The sequence below is a fragment of the Ptychodera flava genome, chromosome 1, assembly GCF_041260155.1.
Source record: "Ptychodera flava strain L36383 chromosome 1, AS_Pfla_20210202, whole genome shotgun sequence".
Lineage (NCBI taxonomy): Eukaryota > Metazoa > Hemichordata > Enteropneusta > Ptychoderidae > Ptychodera > Ptychodera flava.
The window spans coordinates 31,563,324-31,579,887 of NC_091928.1; the positions used below are offsets into that span (position 1 = coordinate 31,563,324).

Sequence of the window (16,564 nt, forward strand, 5' to 3'; positions counted from 1 at the left end):
AGTAACCACAAGTGCTACACCCTTCATGTATGGTATGATGGGACAGCTTATGACGCCACATATTGTACCTCATTAATTATGCACATATCTAATTTTGAGCGAGCCAATAGAGCTAGAGGTCTGATTTTTGGTATATAGGGATAACTTAGCAAAACAATTTTTTTGACAAAATGTCACGTGACCTCGGTGACCTTTGACCTCAAATATACATATTTTTCCATAACTCGGTAACCGCAAGTGCTACACCCTTCATGTTTGGTATGATTGGACACCTTATGACGCCACATACTGTACCTTAATAATTATGCGCATATCTCATTCTGAGCGAGCCAATAGAGCTGGATGTCTGATTTTGGTATATAGGGATAACTATAGGAGAGAAATTATTTGACCAAATGTCATGTGACCTCGATGACCTTTTACCTAAAATATATGTTTATGTCAATAAATAAGTGTTATGTCCTTTGTATTTAGTAGGATGGGAGACCTTATGACAACACACGCTTTACCTCATTAATTATGTACACATCTAATTCTGGGCAAGCGAATAGAGCTAGAGATCTGATTTTTTGGCATATAGGGATTAATTAGCAATATAATTTTTTTTTTTTCAAAATGTCATGTGACCTCGATGACCTTTGACCTTGATTATACATATATATGCATATTTCAGTAACCACAAGTTCTATACCCTCCAATTTTGATAGGATATTAGACCTTAAGATGTCACATCTTGTACCTCATTTATAATGCGCATATGTATTTCTTGGCTGGCCAATACTGCTAGAGGTCTGATCTTTTTTCCCGATTTAGAACCATAACTTAGACATGCCACATGTGTTTCAAATTGGGAACAACGACATAGACCTATGTGCCCATAGATCTCAACATATACACTCCAGTGATACTTCTTAATGACCATATTTTCCTGCCCCATCAAGACTAATACTCCTATTTCAAGTGGGGACTATGTCATTGTAAATGACTTGTTGAGTTAATGGTTGTATCACAGTATTCGATATATCTCATTCTGTATTTTTTCCATTTTATATTCTGAATAATTACATTAAACATATTTCACTGTCTCCAGTACATTTCATTTAAGTATTTTCACTTCATGCACTTTATCCCTTTCACACATGTTCAAATATCTGACCAGAGAACAAACACTAAATAGTCCAGGATGGGAGCTACAGTGTCATTGACGCTATTTATTAATTCCATGTGACGTATCATCTTCCCTGTGCAAGAATGTGCGTACTGAAGATTTTGTTCAACTCACTCTTCATCAGAAAATTATTAAGGCAGTTAAGACAAATTTTTGCTCAGACTTGCTCCAAGCAAACTTTCAACCGTTCTCTTTCAAATCCAAAGGTAATAAAAGTAAAATCGGGGTCGCTATACAAATTTGATGTTTTAAATTCAAAATGTCTGCCATCCCTGTGTTATCTCTACATGGGAAAAGAAAATTCACTATTTTCACAAAACTAAGCCATGAAAACTTTATTTACTCCAAAAACTTCACGATGCCCCCTCCCCCCCCCCCAGTGGTAGGCCAAACGAATATTGTAAATTTGAGTCCAAAAATCTTTCCCCGAGGCACATTTTTCCGTCAGAATGACCTGTTGTTACATCGATCTGAAATTCTTTGTCGAATTATTTTATCTTCTGTGTCTCAGGTACTTTTTCACTTGCCATTAAGAAACGTGATCTTTAAGTGCCTTACAACAACGTTTACTTGCGACTGAATTGGAAGTTCGCGAACATCTTTAACTCGTGAAATTTCCAGCACCATAATGATTCTGTATATACTTAATTTAAGTGCCAAAAATCCCGGAGCAATCCCATAAATATCTCCAGTATATAGGAAAGCGTTTTCAATGGTAGTCAAGGTGTCATGAAAGTTTGAAGACACTTTTCGTATCATTTTAAATTTCCAACCAATCTTAAAAAGTGGACGTGTTGCAAAGGAACAGAATACAATGTCACCCTGGAAGACATGCAGTGCCATTATTTAGTGCCATTTACTCCAATTTTTCTTGAACACGCCACATGCTCATACCGTGTCGCGATTCGCCAGAATATGTCACGTGACGAGAAAATAGATACGTCGAGTCCCCACCGAATCGACTAAAGTGACATCACAGGTAATTTTTTGAAAAGCTTTCCCTAGGGAAATAGTTTTGACCAAATTTGGAAAAGTTCCAGGTCACGTGACCGTAGAACGGTGTCGTCTGCAACTTTGAAACAATGGCAGGTAACTAGAAAGTGATGTGCGCCCGGGATGAGCAACAAGCCTCTCTCTAAAATAGATAGATTTTCCATTCCAACAGGGTAGGAACTTCAACAGCTCATCGATGAGAAAGATTCAGGTGCAACCAAAGATGTTACTAGGTATATGCTTAGAATATTTTTGGAAAGAAAGTGGTACCATGTACTATACTCTAACCGCTGTGGAAATATCGTCATGTAAACTTGCCGCAATGAATTGTTGAGGTGTAGCCCTCCTGACCAGGTAATAGGTGTTTACTATGGCACCACTGGGGTCACCATATGTGGAGATTCCAGATTCTAGATCCACCATATTCACCATTTTCTGCATATCTGAGCAGAACCCCTGTTTTTCAAACGCACACACGCAGTCCTTGTCAGTCGGAGACAATACGTGTACACATACCGCTCAGCGTGTACGTTTACATTAACTAATTTTAGTTTGAAAGTACCATCATGAGAACTCATGCACGAAGCTTCAGCTCGTGGTCTTTTAATGACTGGAAATAATTTACCAAAAGTTCACTGTTGGGTACAATTATTCAGATGTTAGGCATTGTTAATGACAATCAGACTTCGTCTCTCAGGAGTTTTCATTTTAACCTAACATACATAAAATGTGGAGGGTGTTCGATACAACTATACATGAATGTGAGAAACATCGGAGAAGGTCTTCGTGTTTCAATGGTATCCACAATGTATGTATTGTATACCTTTCTGTTGATCGAGAAATCACAATGACTGTCGAGGTCAGTGACTATACATTTGCATTGAGCGAGCTTGATGGCAGCTGTCTCGTTTAGATCATGTATATAGTTTTACTTTCGCTCGGTACAGTTCAAATCGACTCTCTTTAACAATTTTGACGTTCTAAATGACACAAACGATGCCAGGATCGGGACAAAATTGCTCCCAGCGCTGTTTTCAGGTGAGTGGAATATACGATGAAGGGGGGAAGGTCGCGATCTATCTTAGAGTCTGTCGGTTTGCATGTCCGACTCAGAGTGGAAAACTAAACCATGATGGTAAATGCAATCTCAGTTATGTAAAGTGTCCAGAACCAAATTATGAAAGCTGTCATTTTACTACAGAACTATGCTGTCGTTTTCCGGAGTATCAGATCAAAACAGTAGAGTTCATGATGCTGTCGACGCTATCGGTCTGTCACAGACGCCAACAAGAAGTAGATTTTAGGTACTAGTGTGTTGAAATTGCGACAAAAGACATCGGCCGACCTTAGTTCACAACAATGGAGTATATGCAGCCTCTCCATGGCGTATTGCTCACTAAGGGATGGACCATTAGACCTTGGGAGGGGGGGTGGTCACAATGCAATTGTGGAATTTTTTTTTTTACTATTGTAAATTTCTAATTTTTTTTCCAAATGAGATCAGCTGTGCAAATTTTTTTTTTCAGAGCAAATTTTCAGATTAATAATTTTTTTTAGTTCGTCGCTGTCTGAAGATAAGGGACCGTCTCAGATTGTCGCAGAAGTTCAAAAAGCGAAATTCATTCGTTTAGGGGGGGGGAGGGGGTTTGACCTCCATTCAATTAGTGAACTTCACTTTCGCACTTTTATTTTGTGATCACAAGTTTCGTGTGTTTATTTTAAATTAAAGAAAAACTGCACACTCGTGCCAACAAATTTGTAACTGTTTCCATCTCGTTCGTGCCCCAAACACAATTTACCGATAGTAACATTGTATCCTAAAACTTTCATTCATCAAATTATACAAAGACAAAAAGTATCATTTTTAAATGTGCTATTTATAAGCGTCTGCTCTAACCACTAGATGTCTTTATTCTCACTGTTATGCACCTGGTCATAGTCGTTTTAATATGATTGAACATGCCTGGGCCCCTTGTCAAAGTTTCTCGCTTATTTACCGCCCCTACCAAGTACAAATTGCGTGTTCACAAAGACAAAGAACAGCACAAGAGATGCAAAAAGGGAAAGTAAAATAAAATGAAACTTTTATGCGGTAAAATGCCCTGTCAGTACTCAAATCTGATCGATTACTTTAATTGTAATGTGGCAAGGGGAATACGTCTTTAGTAGCTATAGCAAAATGCAACATTGTACTCTCAGGCAGACATGAACATTTCGCACTTTTGAAGTTTCGTTTAGGGGGAGGGGGTTTTGATCTAAACGAAGGAATTTCGTTTCTTGAACTTCTGCGACAATCTGAGACGGTCCCTAAAGAGGGCAAAGATGAGGTGCAAAGCACCACAAGCGGCCGCACAAGCGGTCACGGGGGGGGCAGGAGGGGGGTGTCCCCCTCCTGCTGTTGGAGCTTTTGAAAAATAGAGATTAAAATGGTGTTATTTGGTGGCACTTGTGGAGTATTTTTGCGGGGGGAGGTCAGGAGGGGGGTGGCCCCCCTCCTGCCGTTGGAGCTTTTGAAAATAGAGATTAAAATGGTGTTATTTGGTGGCACTTGTGGAGTATTTTTGCAGGAGGGGGTTGTCCCCCTCCTGCCGTTGGAGCTTTTGAAAAATAGAGATTAAAATAGTGTTATTTGGTGGCACTTGGGGAGCATTTTTTTCAGATTACACATCTTCCTCTGAAACATGGTCATCTTGCTCCTCAGTAGCTTCCTATAGTTTTGTTGACTATTTTGGTTTCCTGGCTTCCCTTTCTACTGCGTGGTGAAATGCCTACATTCACCCCACCAAACATCATGCATATCTCACGATTTACAATTGATTTTGACAAGCTGAGAAGCTGTTTGCAAAATACAGTGAAATTTGCATATTTGTGTTTTTAGAGCAATTGTTGCCCTTTTTTGATCAAAACTCTGTAGCAGCATGTCCAAATTGATTGGATGTGTATAGATGTGGTGAAATTTCAATATTTGTCTTTTTAGGGTAATTTATGCCATTCATGGTCAAAAAATCTGTATTCTCTGAAAGGGCTTGTCCAATTTCTTTGAAATTTGCTACATAAGTCCCTTAAGATTTGTTTAAATCATGCTCTTTTTTGTGGTGGAAAAATTCTTCAGATAATTGTCATTCAGCATTTGCTACACACAAACGATTATTCATGCAGATTTATTCAGTATTTGCTATCGAGAAACTTTCAAAGTTCAACCCTTTTGTGTGTTTTTGTGTTGGGATTTGTTGGATAGATGGCATTCTACGTAGTATATTGTTGAATGTTAGAAAATGTGTTGCTGTTGTTTTTTGAGGCTGTTTTTTGAGAAAAAAGAATTGAAAATGCCTTTTTAAAAGCAAAATAATACATAATGACTTGATATGTTGTTTTATCATTATTGACGTGTTTCTACTTGTTCATCCATTCTTGTATTCATCATTGCAATAAAATGCTGTGAAAAAAATGAACCTGATGTGGCCTGCATCTGTTTACCTTGATCTTAAAAGGCAAATACAACTTTCTGTCTTGACAACGATACCATAGTTTCAATGTTTTACCTAGTGTACCTGCTTGTTTTGTACGCAGGAAACAAGTAGAAAACAGGCTCTATAATTTTATAATTTTCAAGTGATCAGAATACAAAATTCCTGAAAAGATAAGATAATCACAACTTCCAGTATAAGGGATACAGTCACTCTAAATGTATAAATTAAAATTAAAAATGTGCCTGGAGGATGTACTAAAAAATACAGAAAGTTGCTTCCTGTCGGTAAAATCTAAAAAAAAAATCAAGATTTTCAAGACTTTTGCAGATTTTTTTTTACGCATTTGTCTTCTTATTTATTTTTTTTTTATTTTGCAAACTAGTTTGAAGATTTTTTTTCCCTAACTTTCTGCTCTGAATTTTTTTTCTGTTTTTGACCACCCCCTCCCCTCCCAAGATCTAATGGTCCGTCCCTAAAGGAATATAGGCCTATCAGTTTGCAGGGCAGAAGTTGCAAAGACAAATTTTTGCAGCCATGCAGCATGCTGACTTTGAAAAAAGAGAATGAACGTCGGCTGACAAAGGCGTGCGTATATTTTGGGAATAGATGCGAATACATGCTGGACCAAATTAAAAATAATAATTATTCAATATTTTAAGTAAATGTTATATTATGTCAGCATCCTAAGCGCCGCCCCTTTCCAGATTCCATGGTGCGTGCCTCATCAACATGGCGGCGTAGCTGTGGGTCTATATAGGCGGTGGTGTTTTACAACTGTGGTGGAGGGGGTTAAAAGTCGTAAAATCTGCCCGTAAAAGGCAGGATTCCCGTCTGAAAACACCACAGCTATGGACCCACACCTACAAGGCGGCCGTGCCATGCATACGGTAGTCAACAAGTTGCTTTTTCGTTTACTTCATCCGTAATGTTGATTTCGCGATTGCGATGTTTCGTCAGAGTTCGCTATTTGTCATGTTATTTCGCCGCAATTTCGCTGAATACAACCACAGCCATGTAGTAGGGTTCCACCAGTCACCCTCTCCCCAGCGGCTGAGAGAAGTTATATGGTGATTTGTTTTAAAGGGACAAAGTCGGCCATTTTTCATGAATTTTGTTTGATGCAAGATACTACTTATATATAGTTTGACATGTTAAAAGATACTGAATAAAATGGGTGACAATGCATATATTCGACAACGGTTTTAGACAAATTAAATGAAACCATGGCGAAGTGACCACTAATTCATTTTCGCGATGGTTTCATGTATCGTGTCTAAAACCGGGGTTGAATATATGCATGGCCACCCATTCATTCAGCATCTTTCAACATGTCAAACAATAATAAGTAGTATCTCGTATCAAACAAAATTCATGAAAAATGGCTGACTTTGTCCCTTTAATGGTACTACTAGTGATTCTCAACATGAGCTGTCGATAAGTAGAAGTGACCTACATCAGGTGCTGAGGAGAAATCAACTAATGAATCCCACATCCCCAAAACTGCCATTCACACTCAAACTATGAGAAACCCAAAAGCTGTAACAGGATGTTTCGAAAGGTTTCGCAGAATATGATGTTACCTGTAATGGAGGGTACAATAAATAGATAGATTTGCAAAATGTTATAACTTTGTTGTATGTAGTAAAATTAGTAGGGCTACGACATGTATATATAGTCTTGTATGATCACGAACACGTGATTATATTCGATTTCGATGTATTTTACCCACACGCCACTTGTTTCAAGCGGTGTTAACTCAAATCAGTATGGTGACAAATTTTGACCTGTGTGAAATCTAAGGTATCGCACTTAGGCTAAAAATAACAACCTCTTCTCGAACAGGGTCTCAGACAAAATAACAAAATTACGCGGGTTTTAATTATTAATACGTTCATTTTCAGAGTTATTGAAGTGATAATTCTGATATAAGTGATAATTATATTGTAAACCGCAGCATGTGCAAAGCGTTACACGTTGTGTAATTAAATCCTGTAATACTTTATTAACAGAAACCCTTGTTTAATCTGACTGTTAACTCTCAAAATGGTCTTCAATCTTTCCAATCGTGGTCCGTGTATATAAACTTGACGTCATTTACCACATGAAGCCCAAAGACATCACCCGGTAAATGTAAACTTCGCTGTTCGTACTGTTGCCCTCTATCAAAGAAGTGATACAGGCAGTATACAATTTCCTATTTTCTCAAAACTGAGCCGGTGAAATGTTCATTTACTGCATAATCTTCAAAATGAGCCCCTCTCCCCCTTATGAGCAGTAGGCCAAAACAATATTGTAAATCTTTGAGAATCTGAATATCTGTCCCCGAGGTGCATTCTACCTGAACAGGCCTCCCGGTCTCAGAGAGAGAGAGAGAGAGAGAGAGAGAGAGAGAGAGAGAGAGAGAGAGAGAGAGAGAGAGAGAGAGAGAGAGAGAGAGAGAGAGAGAGAGGAGAGAGAAAAAGAGAGAGAGAGCTTAGGTCGTATATAACAGAGGGCGGTCAATGTCACAAAAAGGTCCTCAGTGAATAATTTAAATTCGAATAAACTATTTGCATATACCGCATGTTGTGTTCAATAACATGCAAATAAAAATAAATACACGATTTAGATATTCATGAGGTAATGCACATTTTATTTATTAACAACCAGCTTCTCATTATTGATGAATAAAGGAAGCATTGGTTTGGCCGTCATTTCATACAAATATCATAAATGTGTTTCTTTATTTTTACGTAAAATTTTAATTTCATCATTCATAAATAAGTTTTGATATAGACCTAGACTCAATCGCGAATTTGGGGCATAAACGTTTGTCAAATAATAAAGGCAGAGACAGCATCCCATATTGAACAGGCAGTATGGTTTTACTTTTGAGGGGCGTGTTTATCGCAAACGAGCCCTGTGCTGCTGTATGCTGTGTAATGTATGCAGAGAGCGAGGTCAACCGGGGTCAAATGTATTATGTTCGTATTGAGGTCATGCGCTGAATAGTGAGATCAGCTCGTCGCGGAAAAGAAAAGTGAGGAGAATGGGACGGGTAAACGGCCGAGCCCACAACGCTTAAAACCTTGGCTATTTCCGCCATGTGAATGTACAGTTGGTTTGGTAATTTCATGTTTATTTGCTACATGAGAGCAGACACACCATCAGCGGAGCGACGGGCAGTTTGACGGGATAAGAATACGGGTATACCGTAGGGTGTACTGCCCTAACGTGACGGTTTTGATGGTCGTACGTAGGAAACATAACACAGGCCTTCACACGGTGAGTGGAATGTAGTTATGGAAAGTAACGTGGGGCTTCATACGGGCGTTTGTCGGTAGAACGCGCCGAGTTTAAAATGGTTTAGTTGTATCGTTCGAGACTACAAATCCAAACACGGTGCCATCGTAGTACGTTTTGGGACTTTCGGGCATTAATATAAGCTTAAGGGATGAACCACAAGATATCATGGAGGGGGTGAGAGAGATTTTTTTGTAAATTGAGGTGAATTATATACCCACTACAGTTGACGTTGTGGTTGAACTTGTCACGGTACAGTTGTACGAAAGTAGGAAGATATAAGCTTAAAGTCTAGAACGCGCAGTTGCAGCAAGTAGGTCCTCCTTGGCGTAAGAAAAAAAAAGTGTTTCCTTTCGCAAGCCCTGGGGAAATAGGGCAAGTTGGTCGGGAACTTTTATTTATTTATTTTAGTGTGACCCATCAAAACATAGCAAAAATCGGCAAAATCATGCGTGATTTTTTTTTAAATTAGAAAAACGTTTAGGGTCAGGGGGTTATAATTAGGGTGGGTCGGGTTACCGGAAACGTATATTTTTCATTTGGCCTTTTATTTTCATAATTTCAGTATAGCTGTTCCAGTGAATACTAAGCATGGCTGATTAAATTTTCAACATTTAGTGACCTCGGCGCCACGCTAGTAAGATGACCAAGCGACTTCCAGTTTGATTGGCAAATTTACTATGTTGCCGACGAAGTCCGATACGAATCGAGTATTGTCAAGTGCAATATTTCTGCATTGAAACATCGTAAAAAACATCAAACAGAGTTGTAAAGCAGTTAAACAGTTAAAACTCCATTACAGCCGTTACTCTTAAAGTTTTTTATTAACCGTGTTTCTGTTCCCGCTCTTACAAATTACAGTTTCGTGCTGTCCTTTGTTTGAGTCCAAATCGTGTAGGGATACCAAATACTGAACTATGGTCTGTACTACGTGTATGATGGTGACGAATTGAACTCGTCCTGTCTAGGCATAGACCCTCCAAAATGGAGGGTCTATGGTCTAGGCATTGTCTGTCAATAATGGCAATGCATCTTGCAAACAATTCGTTGTGCATACAAGGCCAGTTAGGCCAAAGTGATTAAATTCTTTGTTTTGCATCCACTCTAAATGGGAAAAGGTACGCGTCTAAGCGGCTGAAAAACACACACAAGAAAATTAACACAATGTAATTTGATTGCAGCAAATAAAAAATTGTATACAAATTTTAGTTCAGAAAAGCTAAGCGGTTATGTCCTAAAATTTCCTATTCAAATACACTTTGTGTGTTTTTCATGAAAAACTTAAAAACCTAAGCGCGGGGGACGCAAAACAAAGAATTTAATTACTTTGGCCTTATTTGCATTACCACAGTTTTAAAGTCCCAATAGCTGCAAATTTTCTGCATTATTTTCATGGTTTTATTTTCATACCAAAGTTGGTTCGTGTAAATGTGCTAACTGAGGGACTTATATAGAAATATCACTGCTCGCTGATTTGGACCATGCCTACGCGTGTTGACAATTAAATACTAAACAGTTGCCGCACTCATAAAAAATGGCGCTCCCCGGAAAAGTACAAAAAATGCAGTATTTCCTACACATACACATCATGACCGTAAGGAAACAAGCATGAGGCCATTTACTTGAATGCATAACACACAATGCATGGCCAACATTTTGTTGTTGTAATCTTTACTTTCTCTGTCACATCATTAGTTTTTGAAAATGGCGGGAAATCTAAAATGATCAGGGCTACTACCTCGCAGCGTTTCCGTGACAGTGCAAAGGATAACCCGCCCATGTATCGCTGTTTATATACTAGCAGTGTGCACGACCATTTGCAGCGCGACCTTGGATTACTGCATGATGTAACAGAATTCAGTTTTGTTTTCCTGTCTGCCATTTCGGCTTGTTTCAAAAGAATGTGATTAAATGTTAAACACAGCGTTTGATCGGTGAGTGCACGGCTACATGCAGGGTCACTCTATACGGGTGGTGCGATAGTAAAAGTGTTAATTAAACGACCCTTTCAAATAATTCTAATTATCATGTAAATCTACACTTGGGGGGACACAATTTTCTTGCAAATTAGAAGGTAAATGGCACCCTTTTTGAACGCCACAGGCTTACTCTGTCTTCTCGTTACAGTAGTTACACATTTCGTCGCAGACCTATAGATGTGAATTGAGGGCGCTCTCAACTATGTAATATACCATTATAAACTTACCGCAGTGCTTGTGTATAACTCGTTTTATCTGCATTGTTGAAAAAACTGTACGGGATGCAAGCCATACAAAGTATATTGCACGTTATGTTTAACTCCCAGTAGTATTTTTACAAACTTAAAATTCATAGTAGGCGATCAAACCAACACCAACATATGTGCTTATTTTGCCCTAGGGTTACGCTCTCATGACACTTACTTGACACGTACAGCTTTTAATCGCTGCCTGGCACAATTTTATTAAAATCAGATGCAGACGTGTGCCGGGAGAAAAGAAACTACTCCCTCAAAACGCAATTGTCACAGACCTCTAGCCCCCTCCCCGGTGATACTAGATGGTCCTCTCCTAGTTAACGATGTGGCGAAGCACTTTCATGAATACACGGCTATTCAACCATGTACAGTAGAAACGAGACGAAACACGCCGACGCCTCTCGCTCGTCAGCGATTTCCGCAATGCCATACGCGTCTTTGAAAATATCATCGTTACCGCCGAAAGAAATGAATTGATAGCGTGTTGAGTTTCGATATTCCAAGCGCTTTTAGGCCCGACAATTGTGACAAGGTGGCTGCTTATAATCGAGATTTAAAATGTATTTAGGGCGAGCAAGACACAGTTCAGTGGACACGCAAATTAGCAAGGACGATGGAAGCAGACAATGCATATCATTTTAACGCAGTACTTTAATGCACTACAATTGGTTTCCCGCACATAGCAGACAGTGTGTACGTCAGTCGTTCCAGACGCTAATAGCTTAATCGGCCACCATCATTTTTCAACAGAAAGCTATATTGACAACATGGCATGCCTTTATCGAGAGGCCCACATGTTTCAGAATTCATGTAAAACAGCAGCTTCCATTCATCGTATGGCTTCTCTCCAATCCTTCCGTATGGGGACAGAATTTAGTAGCGTACTGTGTACGCGTACGAAGCGCTTTTTGCGAAATTTCCTCCTCGCTATCGAGTTGCTGATCATAATTTGATTCTTCTCAAGAGATTTGCATGCCATGGTTCATTGAAACAGCAAGCTACTTCCCTACTTATGTAGTATGCGGAGCGAACGTGAGTCATAGGACGTAGGCCTACACGACAGGCTCGCCGAACAATTTGCCATGGAGAGTATTCGCTATTCTGTAAAGTGAACATATTGAAAAGGACATGTTGTATAGCCGATGCAACGTAGTAGAATTCTGGAGGGGTACCATTCCTTCGCTGCCATCAGAGTCAATCTTAATTTTCCCTTTTAACTGTTCAACAAATAGTAAAAGTGTGTTTTGTGTATTAGATTATTCCATAAAATGAAAGCGCTAATGCCCAGACAAGTGGCAGTACACATCAACACACTGCACGCACGGACCTACGCTTACATGTAACCTGTCCATCCCCGAACTCCTGTAAACTGGTCCACAGTCACCCCATTGATAACAATAGCTCAGGGCCAAACCATCGTGGTACCGCGTCTTGTAAACGATAAACATTGTATATGGGGTCCGCTGTCGGAGTTCTAGTTCCCACTCCGCAAACAAACTGCAGGGATATCATCCCACGGCTTTATAATATACATGATTCGTGTGTTTCGGAAAATAGTCGGAAGAATTACATATTATAAAAGTTTCATTAGTAGCCCGCAACAAGTTCTAGTACACCAGGTCCTACATGCCCCCGCCTCTCCCTGTCAGGATTTCATAGTCAGTTTGAAATCAAAAATGGAGAAGAGAAGTTGAGTGTGAAAGACCTAAGTAGTTTTACTGTTATGTTCGATATTAGTCGTGCCTCGTTCAATTCCGTATGTGTGTTGGCTGAGGCAAAATAAAAAAATATGTACGTGATTTAGCGAAACCTACCTATCCTGTTCAAAACCCTGCGACCCTAAACTTTGTATGTCTAGGTTTTGCAAAATGTTGCTGTTATTCATGAGCCGCATCCCTTTCGAAAAAAAAAATCGACAGGTTTCCCTAATTTCCTGAAGGCACGTTAACGGATACGCATGTCTTTTGTTTGGCCTTGGCAACCACGCAGTGTCAATAATTAGGAATCCTGAGAAAGGACGAAGCCATAGCGACAACGCAGTCGAATTCATCGATTTATAGCAATTAAAGATGGCCCAGAGTTCAGCTGCCTGGCCATGTAGATATTAATATCACGCCGATGATGCGCGTACGCGCGTATCTGTATCGAAGTAAAATTGTATGTACAGTTTACATGTAAAGGTACATTGTCACCGCAGTTACCATGGAAAGAGAAAATCTAACAATCACAGATTTTAAGCGGGTCGCCGCTTTTTTAAAACAGCGCCCTCACACGGGCATTTTGAATACCAAGGAACGCCCCTTTGACCATATATGGGCATATTTAGATAACGAGTCTAAATCTTCTTAGATGACATTACCGTTGATGAAATAACACTTTCGCCAATGGTTTCGGATTGTCGTTTCGTGATTAAAGGGAGGGGTTCGTCGGGACTGCGCTCAAAGGGCGAATGGGACTCATACGAACCATGTAAACCCTATATCCAATGTTAAAACATATAATAGTAGAGAAACTCTACTGTCTATTGTTAAAAAACTATCGTGTGGCAATCGAGCAATCAGAATGCTCTATTCGGAAGTATTTATCTATTCATGAGGCTCTACGTGACAATCATACTGCAAATCGCAATAGTGCGGAGGGCATAGAAGCAAGGTTATATAGTGGAGGTAAAATCTAAAAAAAAGCACACAAGAACTGAGTTTATGAAACAGAATGCATTATTTACAATACAAGAAAGTGGCGTATTAGACATTATAAAGATCCATTGATTTGTATGCAAATGCCAAGGGCTTTTATGTAGAATAGATCACTCAAATGAACTTGGATATTCAAAGTTGAGTCAAAAGAGTTATATTTCAAAATTCACGTCATTCATTTTTTGACCCGCGGTTGCAGCCTAAACCTTCAGCGTGTATCTTTTTCATCGTACCATCGAGAATTCGCCAACTCGTGAAGAAGGCCGGGTCATTTCGTCAGAGAAATTCATATCATAACGCCCGAAATAGTCTCCTGAATGCCGCAAGACCCCACACGCAAGCTGTTGAAGTATATTTGGAAATACATTTCTCGCCCATACGCTTACAGACTTCCACAAAGAAAATACTGAATCCAAATCGACGGCCCGTAAAGCATTATGTTCAAATTTAATATAGTTGATTTCTTATCATGTTGCTGCAATGAAGGGAAGTACTCAAGGAAAATGTAGTCGAAAAGAAACTGTCACCTTGTAGCTTGCAGTGTATACCGTTGAGGGCTCTTTCTCTCCGCGTATAAATCTTTTTGCAATCGATACATGAGCTGCAGCATAGCACTGCACTGAAGTAAGCCAGTGTCTTCTAGCACTACGTATTTTTATTAGGTGAAAAACGTTACCCCGCCCGTAACGCAGTTGCCATGTCTTAGGTGAAACCGCGGACTGACCACAAAAACCCATAAATAGGAATTTTCGCAGACGAACAAGAGTTTTAGGGGCATCGTTGTCTTACGAGGCGATATTTGTTATTGTCTTGTGCATACACTGGAAACTGTTTCGATGAAAAACAACAACAACATAAACAGTACGATAAAACATCCCCTAAATTTTATTCGTAACTAGAGGCCTTAAACATCGCCTAAAAACGCAACCTCTCTATTCCCTTTGGCCATATCCCTGTGACTCTGCGAAATAGTCAACACCTCCCGTTCCGTAGTGGAGGATGAAGTTCACAGTCCAGATTCTCTGTAATTCAGTCAGTGTCTCCATCACATAACCCTTACAAACAGAGAATGCAGCATTTTGTACGTTTAAGATGAGCTACAACATGCAGTAAAAATAGAATATGTAAATATGTAAGACAAATCATTAATCTGTAACTGTATAGCGCCACTGAAGTGTTCAGGGATCACCAGAATGATGCGTTCTTATGACTACAATCGATTCACACAGGTATATTCCATTATCTTTTTTTCGAATCTTGTACTTTTGGCGAAATGCTTGTGAAGCTAGAAAAATTTTGTCACTCTTGAAAGACACAAAAGTGTCCTCTCAGATAAGTGAAACTCGCGATGTATGCCATCACCATCAATCTTCAGTCGTACGAGGGCGCTCCCGCACTCGAAAGAGGAAGGGACCCGTCCAAAGCGAAAGGTTCGTAATCTACACGAGGAATAAGTAATCTCGTTTTCCAGATCTCTTCACTTCACTGATGTCGATGCAGATGAAAACCGCAAGCATCAAAGCAAAGTGCGCCGCTGACGGTAGGGTATACGGGTAGGGATAGACATGGCCGGCTGCGAGCGAAACGATGAGGTCGACCTCATGATACATGAGTAAAAAATATAAAGAAAAAAAGATACGTAAAATAAAAATAAAGATACGTAGTGGTAGAAAACACTGGCTTACTTCAGTGCAGTGCTATGCTGCAGCTCATGTATCGACCTTGTAGCATTGTTAGGATAAGCGGTTAGGCGATCAGACCTGTATTTTACATCTGTACCGAATATGAAAGAGGTCAAGATCTTGAAAGCGAGACTACACGATGACAAAACGGTAAGGGCACAGGCGCTTGTAGCATTGTTAGGATAAGCGGTTAGGCGAGCCTTTAAGATGGAAAGGCTTAGTGATGGAGTGACTCAGCCTTCGGCCTCGCCTATCGGGCTTCTGCCCAAACTGCTTAATGCTTCAAGTGCCTGTGAGTAGTAATGGTTTTAATATCAATGTCGATAGACTGCTCGACTGGTATGTGTGCGTGTATTTTCAACACCACCCACGCTTAAATATTTACATTGTGAAACTAAATGCCGTGGTGTTCATACAGCAACGAAAGGTTGGTTAATCATAGCTATTTTTCAGACTTACAGAGATAGTGGTAGACAGTTTGTTCAACATTAAAGTCCTTGGAGAGGCCCCTTTCCTGCCCCACCATCGGCAGTAGTAAATTGGAAACGTGGCCATGCAGAACGCAACACAGCTCGGAAACATGACATATGCGCTCGTTCTTTATTTTTCTCAAAAAGCCATCCATAACATATGCTGTCTGGAAAAAAATTCCCTCAGTGTTTATATACCCTGTACAAAATCATTGCTAGTTTCAATGTAGCATTAACCTAATCTCAAGGGAAACGCGGTAATGAAGAATTTGAGTAAATCTCAGAACTGTATTTTACATCTGTACAGAATATGAAAGAGGTCAATCCTCCTGGCGAGCAGATATTAATTGACCTGTATTTTGCGATAGAAAATGAATGGCGCATGCAACACGCGAGGTGGCGTCATCTGCCATGTGAGCACAAGACGCGCAACATGAGTGATTTTAACCCTTTGACGCTGTAATTTTCTCCCGCCAAAATTTTAGTGCAAAATTTTACCAATTTTTATGAATTTTTCTGTAATATTTTGATAATTTTTGACCAAATGGACATCACATTTCATTTGCT

General features: G+C 39.6%; 1 protein-coding gene across 2 annotated transcripts in view; it reads left to right on the forward strand.

Annotated features, from left to right (window-relative positions):
* The first annotated feature begins 2,976 nt into the window (after positions 1–2,976).
* The window catches only part of LOC139135274 (beta-1,3-galactosyltransferase 1-like), a 15,932-nt gene continuing 2,344 nt past the window's right edge, over positions 2,977–16,564 (forward strand). Inside the window, exon 1 of one of the 2 annotated variants that reach the window (XM_070702590.1) lies at positions 2,977–3,199. In XM_070702590.1, coding sequence (XP_070558691.1) covers positions 3,146–3,199 — 54 coding nt within the window. In that variant the 5' untranslated portion in view covers positions 2,977–3,145. Of the gene's footprint in view, positions 3,200–8,610; positions 8,896–16,564 lie in introns of those variants that run through there. The other variant, XM_070702598.1, reaches the window with a different exon arrangement.